At 39.5% G+C, this 14,274-nt stretch overlaps 1 protein-coding gene across 1 annotated transcript in view; it reads right to left on the bottom strand.

Moving 5' to 3' along the window:
• Positions 1–14,274, bottom strand: part of unc5da (unc-5 netrin receptor Da) — a 183,779-nt gene that overhangs the window by 68,996 nt on the left and 100,509 nt on the right. Inside the window, exon 2 of the mRNA XM_046067473.1 lies at positions 2,316–2,522. Coding sequence (XP_045923429.1) covers positions 2,316–2,522 — 207 coding nt within the window. The remainder of the gene's footprint in view (positions 1–2,315; positions 2,523–14,274) is intronic.

Below are 14,274 nucleotides of genomic sequence, written 5' to 3' on the forward strand. Positions count from 1 at the left end.
CCCGCGACCCTGTATGCAGGATAAGCGGTTGACGATGGATGGATGGATGGATGGTGCAGACCAAGTGTGATCTACATCAGACTTATAGAGGAGAGAACACGTTTACCTGACTGCTGTTCCCGAGTTTTTTTCTCTTCTCGTGCCTAGAAGGATAGTCCCCCTCTTCATCCTCTAATCAAAGTTGTAAACATTCACATTTGTGTTCACCTTTAACAGGAAAGTGAGTTGGGGCCATCCAGCTCTGCGCTGGACTGTCACTGATGTGGTTATGCCAAATACATCAGGGTTAAGATATGGTTATATTCAATATAGCTGGCTGAAGTTGATTCGCACCACGTCAGCTTTATCAGCTTTACATGTGTTTTTCAGTGCTGCTCCACTCAGCTGCGCTACATAGGCAACTAATACCAATGTAACGAGGTCTCGTGCAGAATGTAATGGAGTAAAAAGTCGAGTGGCTTTGAAATATAGTGAAGTGAAAGTAAAAAGTTGCAACAACAAAAAATAGTCATGTAAAGTACAGAAAAAAACTACTTAGTAACAGGTATTTGTACTTCGTTACTTTCCACCACTGGTGTATATTATATTATATTATATCATATTTTAATAGAATGCTGCTTCCTGGTAGTTTATGCCTTAAATGTCATTTAAACCTATTGTTGTTACTGGGTGCTGCATTCATGACATTGCTCCATAAGGATTTGTTGAGGGGAAACCAGTTCTTGGGGGCATCCTGCGTAATGGAAAGGATGTGGTTATGCCAAATACATTATGGTTAAGATATGGTTATATTCTAACCTGAATTAACTAATGTTTTTGCCACTTGTGGGCAGCAGAAACAAACTGTGAATATATCACTCTTAAATAATACACTTTTTAATACTCTTGATGTGGCAAACTTTAGCATTTTTTCTTATTTACACATCATTGATAGGAAAAGATCTCTATCATGGTTTAAAGAAATGTTGGTGGGAGATGGAAATGCATACAATTACATTATTGGCAGGAGGATCAAGTCGTGTATTTATTCAGGCGGTTTCTTCCAGCCTCTTCACTAACATTATGACTTGATTTTTCTGCCTTCATTAAATTTAAACTTTGCAAGGTTGGTAACACTGTCACCTCAGCTTTGAGCACTGGTGCTATAGCAACAATCTGAAGTGTTAATAGACAGGAAGCAGCCCTCAGAATAGCATTCTCTCTCTCTCTCTTCCCTATTTCTTCTTCCTTGTCTGTTCCAGTGGAAACAGATATGAATGGTGATAAGGAGTCAGATGGGAGCAGAGCTATGAATCCAGACTAGAGGCAGTAAAAAATATAGAGGACCATTGTTAACTCTGGGGGGAGATATTGATTGGTGCTGTATGTTAAGTGAAGCATCAACACTGTTGTACTAATAGCAGCCAAGCCAGGTTCATAAATATTTTGCCTTCATCCTCGTCTCTTTCAGTAAGTTATAACCTAATTAGATGGTACTCATGTGATGTTCAGTGCAGTCCTAGGCCTTAATTATTAGTTAGCTACTACTTATGGTTTTTCTGTTCACATGGATAGGGCCACACAATAAAAACAAAATTATTAAAAAAAAATAAAAATCATACTAGCACCTTAGTTTTCCTAATGCTTTGAACACAACTTTTCGCCCACTAGATAAAACAAGTAACGTTTCTCAGCGTATACTTAAGAATTTGTCTAATTACAATACAGTACATTTAGGGAGAAAAAAGAAAGTATAATTCAGGATTTTATTTTTGCCAGTTTGCTGTACATAATTGAATTCATATTTAATACCCTTTGTGAGATGATGCAACAAAAACACACAAGAGCTTTAGAGACAAAAGGACATTTTCCTCTGTGGTTTGAATGAACATATTTTGAAGTTTAAACAACAACAACAACAGCTGTATTTCAGCAAGTTGCATCAGTAAAAGGCACAATTCAGAGTTCAAAGTCGAATCCTAAAATTGAACAAGTAGGTGCCTTTCATGGTCTAACAGTTGTCATTTCAGTTCAGATCAAATGTGACACACAGTATGCAGTAAAGAAGCGAGGCAAATATATTTTCAGGGTTGGACATAACTGCATTGTCATAAAGCCCCATTTGCAAAGATAATTTTTAAGACTTCAGTCCTTGCTATCAGAGATGAATGCTATCCTCATAACTCAAAGTGACAGGAAGAAGGCTTGATGGGATTGTTTTTTTTAAAGTAGCAAGTTGTGTGTTGTGTGTCTGTATATCTTGTATGTGTACAGTGTGTATGTCTGTATACAAATGAATGTAAGTATTTATTTAATCTGTTAAGTTTTTACTGTACCTGTCCCCAGGTCTGTGTGCTCCTGAGACATGTGCTGGCTCTGGTGGACCCATTCACCGTTGCACTTGAAGAAGATTTGAAGAGCAGGCCGAGCTTGACACCGGAGCTTGATGGGGTTACTCTTGACGATGTAAGCATCAACAGGCTCTTCCAGGAAGAGGGGCAGTGTCCCAGATTGGCCATGCTGCAGGGCCTCACCTCGAGGACCTGAAGAATAAAATGACACAAACAGATTGACTGAACAAAATGGAATAGAAAAGTTAATTATTAATTGACAGCAGTAAGATGGCTGATTCAAACCATCAGATTTCTTCCTGCCAACACACACAAACACACACACAAAATACCTCAAAACTTGCCTACTCTGTCTTCCCAAGCTTCCACTATCTCTCACGCTCTTCCTTCCATTTGCAAACCCCTCAAAAAATCACTATGGTGCACAATGTAAGAAATAACACAACATCCCCACAGTCCATTCTCCGCCACAGCAGTACAATATAATAATTTACAGGAAGACCACTGTAGACGAAATCCTCTCAACTGACAGTGTTTGATATTTTAAGTATACAGGCACATGCAGACAATGCTCAAGGGTATTTTGCAGAAAACTAAGCTACACTTTATTTTGCGAACCTAAAAGAGTGCCATCCTTGTTTAGTGTTTAATAATACATGTCATTACTGTTGTTTGTTAATATTTTGTTGCCTTAATATATGTTTTGTTTTTCTTCTCAATGTATGTAAAAATCGTGATTTTATCGGAGTTTCCAAGGTCTGACTCTTGGGTGAACTGGTTGGGCTGTGGGACAGGACCTGAAACATGTCACAGTTTTTATCGCAATGCAATCCTACTATAGAAATTAGTACTTTTTGACAACCACTGTGTTTAATCAGTTGTTAAATATGTCCACAAACTAAATCCACAGCTCCTTTCCCTGAAATAAAAAAGTTGTATAAATTATGGAAATAAACATCTCATTGAAATTGAAGAAGACGGAGCCATCCTAAATGTCGTTCAGGCAGATCTACAGTAGTCCCATAAAGACGTCTTTGATCTCTCAGATGTTGGTGTTCACTAAAGACTGTTAATTCAGTTGAAGAATTCACCGACAACTACAACGGCAACGTATTAACAGGCATTACTCCCTTCCTCCCTGCCCGTCTGAGGTGTGTTCCAGTCAGCGCACGTTTTGCTACTTCTGAGGCCCTGCAAGTGTAATTACACTTTGGCTAATCCTCTAGTTTGCTGGAACCTCTTTCATGCAAGTGTGAAGGGTTTAGTGAGGCAAACCGTCCCGCATCCACCCCTCCCGATCCCAACTCCCCGACGCACACTGCATGTTTCTCCACAGTGATGGGTGCACCTCTGAAAACCCCATCAGGATTAGAGAACCCACTCTCTCTTTCTCTCTCCCTCTCTAGCTAATCTAATCCTCCTACCTTTCCTGCCGGATGTCTCCTGATTGAGGGGGATAGATAAAAGACTGAGCAAGTGCTGTGATTTTCACAGCCAGGGAATCACACAGTGTTCCTCTTCCTTCCGTGCGACACATTCACATTCTCTCCGTTATTCCTGGAACTAAGGCTGAACAAAGAGACATGCTTTTAATTTCAAAATGACTAGCCCCTGGCAAGCTTTTCTTGTACAGAGTGCTCCAATTTGTTTTGCACACGGAGCATTGACATGGTGTGTTTGTGTCTGGATAGATGCAAAACATAGACGTGAGTACGCATCCAAACGATGATAGATGGGAACATGAATACACAAACACATAGCCGTCAAACAAAGCCATATCCCTCCAAGTAATGACTCATTTGTTAATAGATCAGGTATTATACAAATGCTTACCAACATGACAGTTTAATGCCACTGAAACTAATACCTCAAATATAAATATCAACAGCAGTGAGGTTTAGTCAAGAATTACTGGGTTTATTTTTTATTTAAGTTAGTTGTCCATTCACTTTTCGTATTTTTTATTTTTTATTTAGCAGGTGGAAAATATTGCTGCAGACTGATTAGGCGAGACAAAAGAAAAGATACTCCGGTGCGATTTATCCGGAGGCTGGTAGTGGGACATGTGACTCCAGGGGGAAACACAAGCACTTAACTGTCTCTGGGAACAGCATAACATTATCTTTGCTCTTGAAATGGCTGAATATAGATCACGAAGTGCAACACTAAGCAAGGACTATAGGATGCCCCTCTGGCACAACACCTTGTAGCAAGTACACATATGGCAATGAGAAAACTGTTATCATGGGAGATGTGGCTCAAACAAAGTGTGAGGCAGAATGTGATGGTGCTGATGGTGCTGTGGGGTTTCTGTTTGCAGTTCTAACATTCTCTACTCATTTGCATCTTGTGGCCAGTGCAGGGATGTTGTTGGTTCATCTGCATGTTCCCAGGACATGCCGATGTCCAATATCTCTCCTTAATAGGGTTCGCTGCTGTCATTCAGGAGACCACTGTGCCCTGTGCTTCACAGTTTTCACAGTGATCTACAACCAATGCTTCAGCCCGGCAATAACACACAAGGGGCACCGATACATAGCCAAGTCTGAGAGGAAAACAAGATATCACTGCCAAAGGGCTGAGTGATGGCTCTATTAACACCTCTTTCTTTCCTTCTTTCCTTCCTTCCTTCTTTCTCTCTCTTTCTTTCTTTCTTTCTTTCTTTCATCCTTCCTTCCTTTCTTTCTTTCTCTCTCTCTGTCTCTGCCTCTCTGTCTGTCTTAAACACAAACTTCTGTCCTGGAAATGCAGACACGGTCTGCTAATACTGCATCTGCTGTGATGCAACCTGTAAGGGACTTCACAAATGCATTCATTTCCTCAAGTACAGCTAACACTCCATCTCTTCATATGCAAAATTAAAAGCAATGAGTAAGTGTGGTCTCTTGTGTCAGTTCAATGAATTCATTGCTTTTAGTGAAAATCTAAAAGAAATGAGGGGGAAGGAGGGGAGCTGACTGGACTAACGACTACTGCTCTAGCACACTTGTAGTGATTTGGAGAGGCGGAAGCAGCCAGGCTGATGTTTGCCAAATTTCACCCACTTTCAGCACACTGCAACCTCATATCCTGGCATACAACTGCTGTCCTGTTTCCATCTCAAACAACCGCTAATCCTATGATTAACCGACTTCTTGACACAACGATCACAGATAATCAGGGTAAATGGAAAGTACTCTAACAAACCTTACTGAAGCACTGGTCCCCACACTGGCATGTATCCTCTCTCTCTGCTGCTTTTTGTTCTGTACAGAAGCAACCAGGAGAGTTTGTATCCCAACCCCCATGTCATCAAATTTTCAGATGACATGGACCTTTCTTTCCTACCTTCCGGCTTAGACTCAAGATCATAACCAAGTACTGTTCGTCCAGTGATGCAACAACCCATGCCTGGATCACAAGATTACAAAAACAAGGAATGCTAATGGATCTCACAATACAAAAAGCTGTAATGAGTGTCACATACAGACACAATTGGTGAAGAAATTGATGACAGTTTCTTGGGTACCGTCCTTGTTAATGAGCTTTTGAATAGAACACTGCTGTCAAGAATATACACTTAACAACTGCTCACCCAGCAACAGGCCATCACCAATAGCTTCACCATTGTCCACAAATGATAAACAGGCTGTTCTGGCCTCTTGAACCTGAACCACCCGTCTCTGTTGCGCTTTATAGGAAGTAATTGTTACACCTCTTTAAAACACAAACCCCTTGTGTGCATGGGATACTGAGCACAAGTTTAATCTCATATCCTAAGATAAGCCCTGTGTTAATATGGGTCAATGTTATTTGTGCAAGACGGGTTTCACAACTGCAGGTTCATGTCACTCGCCTAACAGGGTTGTCACGTTTCAACATCATTAAAATGGGTTGTTGTAATGGTGCTGAAAGGTGACAGGCTCTTTAGCTGAGAGGGGATCGACATCAATGCTACTAGCTGCTTGAATCTATACTAACCTATATCAGGTAGGGTACCTGTTACAATAGTAAGCCAAGTTCCTCCCTGCAGAGTCCGACCTGCACTAAACCCTGGCTGTAGGCAGATTTTGGTCAACCGGTCTGATCATTTGTGTTGATACATTCACATTCACACCAAACATGTTTGCTTCATTTTGAAATGGAGTTATAATGGATATAAATTACCTTGCATTTTCATTAACCATAACACTGCCACTTTCTACACTTTGCCAGCTTTTAATGCAAGTGTACTTATTTGTGTTCCTTTTGTGTCTGCTATTTCAGTTGCTCTTCATACATGAACCATATTGAATTGAAATACCCACTGTCACAATGGCTGGTGTGACCTCCGATTTCAAACCTCCAAATAGGTGTGAGCCACCAAACACTAATCTCCTACTAATACTGTTTGCCAACTACCAGCACGAACAGAGAGCAAAAAGGAGACAGTGTGTGTGTTAGTGTGTTTAAAGAAAGAGAAAGAAGAGAGTGGGAGAGAATGTATGGCTTTAATAAAATGCAACACTGCCTTAATGTGCTGCCTTAATGTGTTATCCAATAATCAGTGGCTTGAAGCCTAAAACATTTTATAGAACATCTTATTTTCATAACTGGGGTTAGCACTGTCGCCTCACAGCAAGAAGGTCGTGGGTTCAAACCCCGGATGCCCTGGCCTTTCTGTGTGGAGTTTGCATGTTCTCCCCGTGTCCGGGTGCTCTGGCTTCCTCCCTCCATCCAAAGGTGTGCAGGCTCTCTAAAATTGTCCTTAGGTGTGAGTGGTTTTTTGTCTATGTGTAGCCCTGTGATGGACTGGCGACCTGTCCAGGGTGTACCCCACCTTTCGCCCGATGTCAGCTGGGATAGGCTCCAGCCCCCCCACGACCCTGTACGCAGGATAAGTGGTTGACAATGGATGGATGGATTCTTACACATGACTAACTGGTCATCCTTTGACAGCCGAGAAACTATACCAAGAGAAAATAATACCAACTAACAGGCATCACTTCTATTTAGCTCGCAAGCCTGACCGGTTAAAGAAAATGGAAAAAACTATACACAAGCACAGGAAAGTTACTTCTACTTTAACTCACTTTAGCAGGAATTAATTAATAAACAAATCTACTAATTAATTCTTAGTTTGTTAATTAAGTCAGTGGCCTAATTATTTGTTACTTCACCATGTTGGCATTTCAGTGACTGCCAGCTTTCTCAGAGGTTTGAGAAATAAGGTGCATGTGTTTTGTGGATTTTATTTCCTGCTAGGTGTTGTTGCCTTTGTGTAAACATTCACTTTCAGGCTAATGTGTTTGTGAAAATACATGAATAAATACAGCTTGGCAATGGTCAATGCTGCATTAATTATATATGCCCAGTGTGAAGCTTTCTTCATAGGCAGTATTGACGCAGTTCCGTGCAGCAGATGGATGGTCTAGATTGAAGATCAGAGGTGAGGCTAGCAGAGGAGATGGGGGTGGTGGGAGATTGGTAAAGCAGATGATAGGTGGGTGTTGAAGATAGTGAGAAACACTGAGGGAGCATCTGTTCGGATCAACCGAGTGCCCGGCAGGAAGACAAAAAAAATAAAAAATACCCTGGCATTTTCAGGAAATGCTTATAAACCTGAGTCCAGAATGAAAGGTACTTCTTTTTGGGTTCACAGCCAACTTTGGCCCACTGAAGGATCACAACCTTTGTGATGCACAACCTCCACACCCACTTCCTCTGTGTCTGCAGAGATTTCTGAATGACAGGTTCACCAGTGGGGAATGATAGACTTGCAAGGATGGAATTTCTTGATCTCCCAGCACAATGGCAAATGGGGCGAGAAAGGCAGTAACATGTGAAAGCTTGATTGTGTTCGGTGTTTTGCAGACACTATCGACTATTCAACCACATCAAAACACATCAACCTAGTGCTAGAGGTGTCCCCCTGACAAGCTGACAGGTAATGAACTGCTTAGCAACCATGCGTTATGCACAGCAGCTGGATGCACACGGATGCTTCTCAACATTTGACTCCACTGTCACTGTCTCCACTGTGCAGCTTTTATACCACATAATTCAAAATCTTGTCAAACTTCAGGATTAAATTCAAGGTGATAACCAGGAGATAGCCATATTTTATACCATTATTTTAAATCACATCCCTGTTTCCTTCCTGGTTCTTCTCCTCCCTGTCCCCAGGCAAGTCTCACAGTGACTTCAGTCAGACTGCAGAAATGCCTGGAGCTCTAAAGCTACTCTCTAACTTGTAATTTCTTTGCAATGGGAGTCACACAAGCAATACATTTCTGCTCTCAGTCTTAAAAACAGCATGGCCTCAACAGAGAGAGATGCCAGAGCGCTTTGTTCAAATATTGATGCAAACCTCTCATCTGTCATCTCAAGACACACACACCCACGTACTCAGATAATGTGTGTGCCACATCTGAAGCACTCCCAGGCAAAGACAGTTTTCCTTACACACATGACAGATGTTGTCCAATCAAAACAAGAACAGACATATTTTGACTTTGGCTATACTATTTCACACTCACAACAACAAATTTTTTAGACTTAATTTTCCCTGTGTTGATTAAATTAATTTTGTTCATAAAAAGCAGGAAAAATGTTAAACAATCTGGTTGTTTCTCTTTGTCAGCAAAGTCCTGCTTCACTCTTAAAATTACACTCACACATGGGAGCTACTCTGCACAACCAAACTCTTTCCTGCTCTCCTGCATATCTGTGAGGAGGGGTACAGTAAGTGTTTGCGAGCGTCAACTAGCTTCTGTGAGTTTAGCATTGGTGGGAAAAATTGAACATCAAACAAAGATAAAGATAACGGATGGAACTCTTTGTGGTAAAGATGTAAGTACAACATGAGCCCTCATTAAGTATCAGTTCTCTATCAAGGAGGTATTTTATATGGGATATGACATGCAACAAAGGTCCCCTGTTGGAATCTAACTAGGGGCGTTGTAGTTATGCGTCTTAACCATTTGTCTACCGGGATGCCCTAGTTAATGCGATTTTAAGTAGGGTTAATGCATTAATGATGCAGCAATCTGACATTCAAAATGTTTTGTTATACAACTATTATAATGTAAAGCATCATACCTAGTGTCATCATTTGCTTGATGTGTGTTTTATACATATGTATAAATATAATATAGGACACAGGGCAAATACCTTAGGTTTTGCTTTGATATTCCTGCACCAAAGAAATATATTTTGTTGTCTAAACAAACCACCAATGTTTTGGGGGGGGGGGATTTAGGTGCGTGTGTGCTATTGATCATGTGCACACAACAGTACAGGGGTGTGAGTGTGTGTACAGTTTGTGTGCAGTGAATGTGTGTCACCTACAAACACCCAGGTGGTGTATGCATCTTCATCGGTGTTGTGACAGCTTGCCAGCCTGGTTTTGGCAGGTGGGAGATAGTGCTTCCCTCAGCTCTCCCGATAATCAAAGAGTAAACATGCCGAAGCAAAAGTGGGTTACCTGGATGTCAAACTGACAAAAAAAGTCTCCCATCTCTATCCCACCAACCACTTCTCATTAGACTATGTACATACACACATTAATATTAGGGGGGAACAAACTCATCTAAAGAAATGCCACACACATTTGTATATGCCTTTCATATTCAAATAATTCACTAGAGGACTTTTTCCTCCACCAAAGAAGTGAGAAGTGTAAACTAAAAATATGACAAATAAGCTTTAGGCTCATGTTTATCAGTACGGAGAGCAGGGATAATCCTAGAAAATCCACTCAAACTTGTGACTTGACTTTTCATAACTTATAATGACTGGACATCAATAATGGACAGTACCAATTTAAATAGAAACTCAGTAATTACAAACACTGGGAGGAAAATTCTCGCTCTGAAATCTCGTGAGAGGGGAGGTGTAAACGAGATAGAGGAGTTTGTTGTGTACATAGAGAAACTGCTAGCAAACTTTATTTCCTGACTCCTTACTCCAACACAGTAAACTCTTCTCTCCCACTCTGACTCACGTTTCCACTGTCGTCTTCCTGCAACAACTCGCCTCTCATGGGATTTCAGAGTCCTTGAAATGTCCTTGAGGGAGACTTCACTTTCCTGTTAAAAAGGGTGTCACCGAGAGTCACTCATAGGGATCCTTCCCATGGTGTTGTTAGACACCTCATGTAACAGTCGATGGCAAAAAGAAGAACTTTTAGTGGACAGATTTTGATGAACACAATTGCCCCAAAGGATTACAATGCAGCCCGCAAACCAGCTGCAATGGCATCTACTGCACTTCCAAAACCTTTTGTACAGTTTCAAGGAGAAGTCTGGAAACTTTTCGTTACCCAAATAAACCTAAGTATTACCAAGAATAAAGTTATTCTTACCTCATTATTATAGAGCCCACCACTTGAATCTGTTGAATCATCTGCACCTCGGGAGGAGAGTGGGGGTAATGTCTGGGAGCCTCCAGACTAATAGATAACTTGATTTTTTTTACTCAGTTCATTTTTAACGCATGAACAATCAAGTCACTTTGAGTAATGGCAGATGCAGATATGGAGTGCCTTTATTAACATGTTATATGCAGCACCATTATCACCTCATCTATCAGCGTTCATTCTCTGGTTTTGCTCTGGAGCTGTTGCGAAAGCAAGCCTCCGTTGACTGACAGTGATAGCAGACAAAAGAAGATAATTGCTTACTTACTCTTTCCCATATAGCCTTTGATCCACTTTGTCTTTTCTGACACAGAAGAGACAGTGACATAATTAAAGGCATTGTGTGGTGTATACAATCTCGGCTGCAATCACACTGGCAACTTGACAGCTCACTCTAATGTGTAAGGGGGCTCGATAAATAAGTAAAACCCTAGAAAACAATCCTCTCTCACTCTTTTTCTCACATTTTCCCATCCACTTCTTCCTGAGAGCTTTAACACAGACCACAAATAAGAGTGAGACTCTATTATTGACTGAATGTATGAATAAATTACTGCTGTGTGGCCGAATGTGAGAAAAGGTTTAGAGGGCCAAACTTTATTTTAAACTAAGCTATTAAAGCAGGTTAAAAGTGAGATTAAAAAAATGTAAAGTAATATCCTGCAAATGACTAAGCGCAAAGCTTCTGTATTAATATCATTAATCATCTGTCATTATGTACAAGGTTGATTAGAGAGGGTGATATACTTGAAGCTTTTTTCTTAACTGCATCACTGATTTAATGTTGTTGAGTGCAAAATTAGTTTTTACAGAGAATGTGCAAATTGTATAGTGGGTGTAGCAGCCCAGCAATGTGAAATATTTTCTTTTTTAAGAAGACTTTGGCCTCAAATATGATGGCGATCACTGAATTGACAGCACATATGGTTGACAGACACAGAGTGGTGTATTGGCAAAAGCTGGCAGTAAATAACAAAGGGTGTGCATGACTTGGCTGTGTACCAGCAATACAAGCTATTGTTATATGTTATTTAAGGTCATTAAAGTGTCACTTCACCACTGCGACTCTGTAGCCTTTGTACAAATCAGTTCACTTTCACTTCAATGGAATGGGTTTAATGTCATCTTATAAATAAGGAAACATGTCTAATACACCTTTAAATTGGCTCATGTACAGTATTTTGTTTCTAAATGGGCTCATTTAAAAAAATAAATGTCTTTGTGCTTAAGAAATGGTCATTGAACATGACATTTGTTATATGTGTTATTAAGGCAGTGGGAGATGCATGAAAAATGTAATACTACTCATTATCATTAAGCCATAACAGCCTACTGCCTATTATTTGTGTTGCAGTATCCATGCAGTAAATAAGGAAGAAGCTTTAGCAGGTATACTTGATCAATTAAATTTGTAGCATGCTTTTTGAGTTGGCACTTTCCAGAGCACTACATTTACATTCATTATGATATAATTTCATAAAACAGTCTACAGCCATGCTAGTGGTTCTGTGGGGCTTTACTAATTACTTAACGTCAGCATGCTAACATGTTCACAATGATTCTACTAACATGCAAGCATATTTTATACCATGTTCACCATGCTAACATTTGCTAATTTGATCTAAACACAAAGCACAACAGCAGCTGATGGGAATGTCATTCGTTTTGCCAGTATTTGGGCATAAAAGAAAATATAGGAATAATTTCAATTTAATTTGCTAGAAAAATTAAGGCGTAACTAAAGGGGTAAATTATCCATCTAATATTTGTTCACTAAAAACTACTAATCAATATTAGTAGTCTCAATGGCACTAGAGAAAAGTGACCAGTTAGTTGGCTTTATCTTCTGGGGATCATGAAATGTCTACACAAAATTGTTTGTCAAGTCAAAACAAAGTTTATTTTTGCCCAATATCACAAATGTATGTCTCAAAGGGTTGTACATAAACTAAAAAATATTGAGCAACATTAGCAATACTACATAAAGATGTATATAAGTGAGATAAAGTACATATAAAACATTATAAACAAACTATTATCAGTAGATGACTTATATCAAAATTGAGGTAAAATACAACAATATACACATTAAACTCCTGTACATTCACACATGGATACTGATGAAAACACACACATATACAAAAATGTGTAACAGACAGTACATATGTGTAACATTGTGCACATAAAACTGAATATAAGATGGGTAATCGTAATCTAGTACTTAAGACAGACTAATTGATTTTGAAGGAAAATTTTTTGCTTAAATACAAATGTACAATGTAATAGTTGTGGACATATTTCAGTCTGGATAAAAGTAGTGGTAGAGCCACACCGCTACATTGCCCATAAAATCACCCAGGTGATTTCATCAGGGTTATTTCAGCTCATGCTTGGAGACTTCAAAGCTTGTGTTACAAAATGGGGGTGTTAAGTTTGAAAGACAGAAGCATTTACCAGACAGGGAGGGTCTAACGAAAGACACTACTGAGCTGTAAGATAGGAATTGTACGATAAAGCTTGACCAATCCGACAGACTAAAAGTCAGAATATCTCTGCCTTAGCGAGCTGCTTTAATTTAAATCTCTTGCAAGTCCCCCAACTTTATGAAAGTGCAATAATAAATCACTCGATTTGCATAGTATGGTGAATTCTCTATTTCATTCTAGGCAATTTAGCCTGTATGGTCTGTCCATGGTGTAGAGAGAGAGAGAGAGAGAGAGAGAGAGAGAGAGAGAGAGAGCACGGACAGAAGTGTTGATGTGATAGAAAAACCTTCTTTGATCATGAATCCAACTGTTACTCTACAGTTCTGTGGTTCATCGGTTGAGTGTCTGAACTACACGGCAGACTGGAGTTTCTGACAGATGCTATTCTCCTCTATAAAACGTCTGTGTCCTCACTGCGCTGCATTATTATAAACGATGATGAACTGGTCGTGGGTCACATCTCTCTTGTCCAGACGCTTTCTCTCCCACTTCATTTCCTTCAGTTCTCATTCATTACTTCCTGCTGTTGACTGTGTAGCTGCTGTGGCTGCTTTGACATACAGTATGTTGGTGTTCAGGTTTGCTGTAGTGTAGACATTATCAAATTGTTGCAATTTGTTGCTAATAACTTCATCATTATATAGACGGACCTTTTCATAGCATCCCTAACTGTGACTGACTGCCAGTGTCCCTGTGTAGGGAAGACTGTCCTTACAAAAAATACTATAGTATTACTATAAAGAATTACTATATCAATACCACAAAAAATAATAATAAAAATAGTAATATCAGTATTACTATAGTATTTCTATGTTTGGAATTCACTATAAAAATTACTATATTAATATTAGCTATGGTGATCTTACAGTGAAGTTAAAATTTTATTGTAGTGTTTAAATAGTATTCCTGTAGTATCGCTATGGTTTTTTGGGCACTATAGAAAATTACTATACTTATACTACAGAGATGGCTATGGTGATCTTATTGTGAAGTTATAGTTATATTATTGTGTTAATCGCTGTAGTGTTTCCTGCAGTATCACTATGGTTTTCAGGAAATTACTATAGTTATATTATATTGT

This window comes from Micropterus dolomieu, linkage group LG13, assembly GCF_021292245.1.
Source record: "Micropterus dolomieu isolate WLL.071019.BEF.003 ecotype Adirondacks linkage group LG13, ASM2129224v1, whole genome shotgun sequence".
In the NCBI taxonomy this organism is placed as follows: Eukaryota; Metazoa; Chordata; class Actinopteri; order Centrarchiformes; family Centrarchidae; genus Micropterus; species Micropterus dolomieu.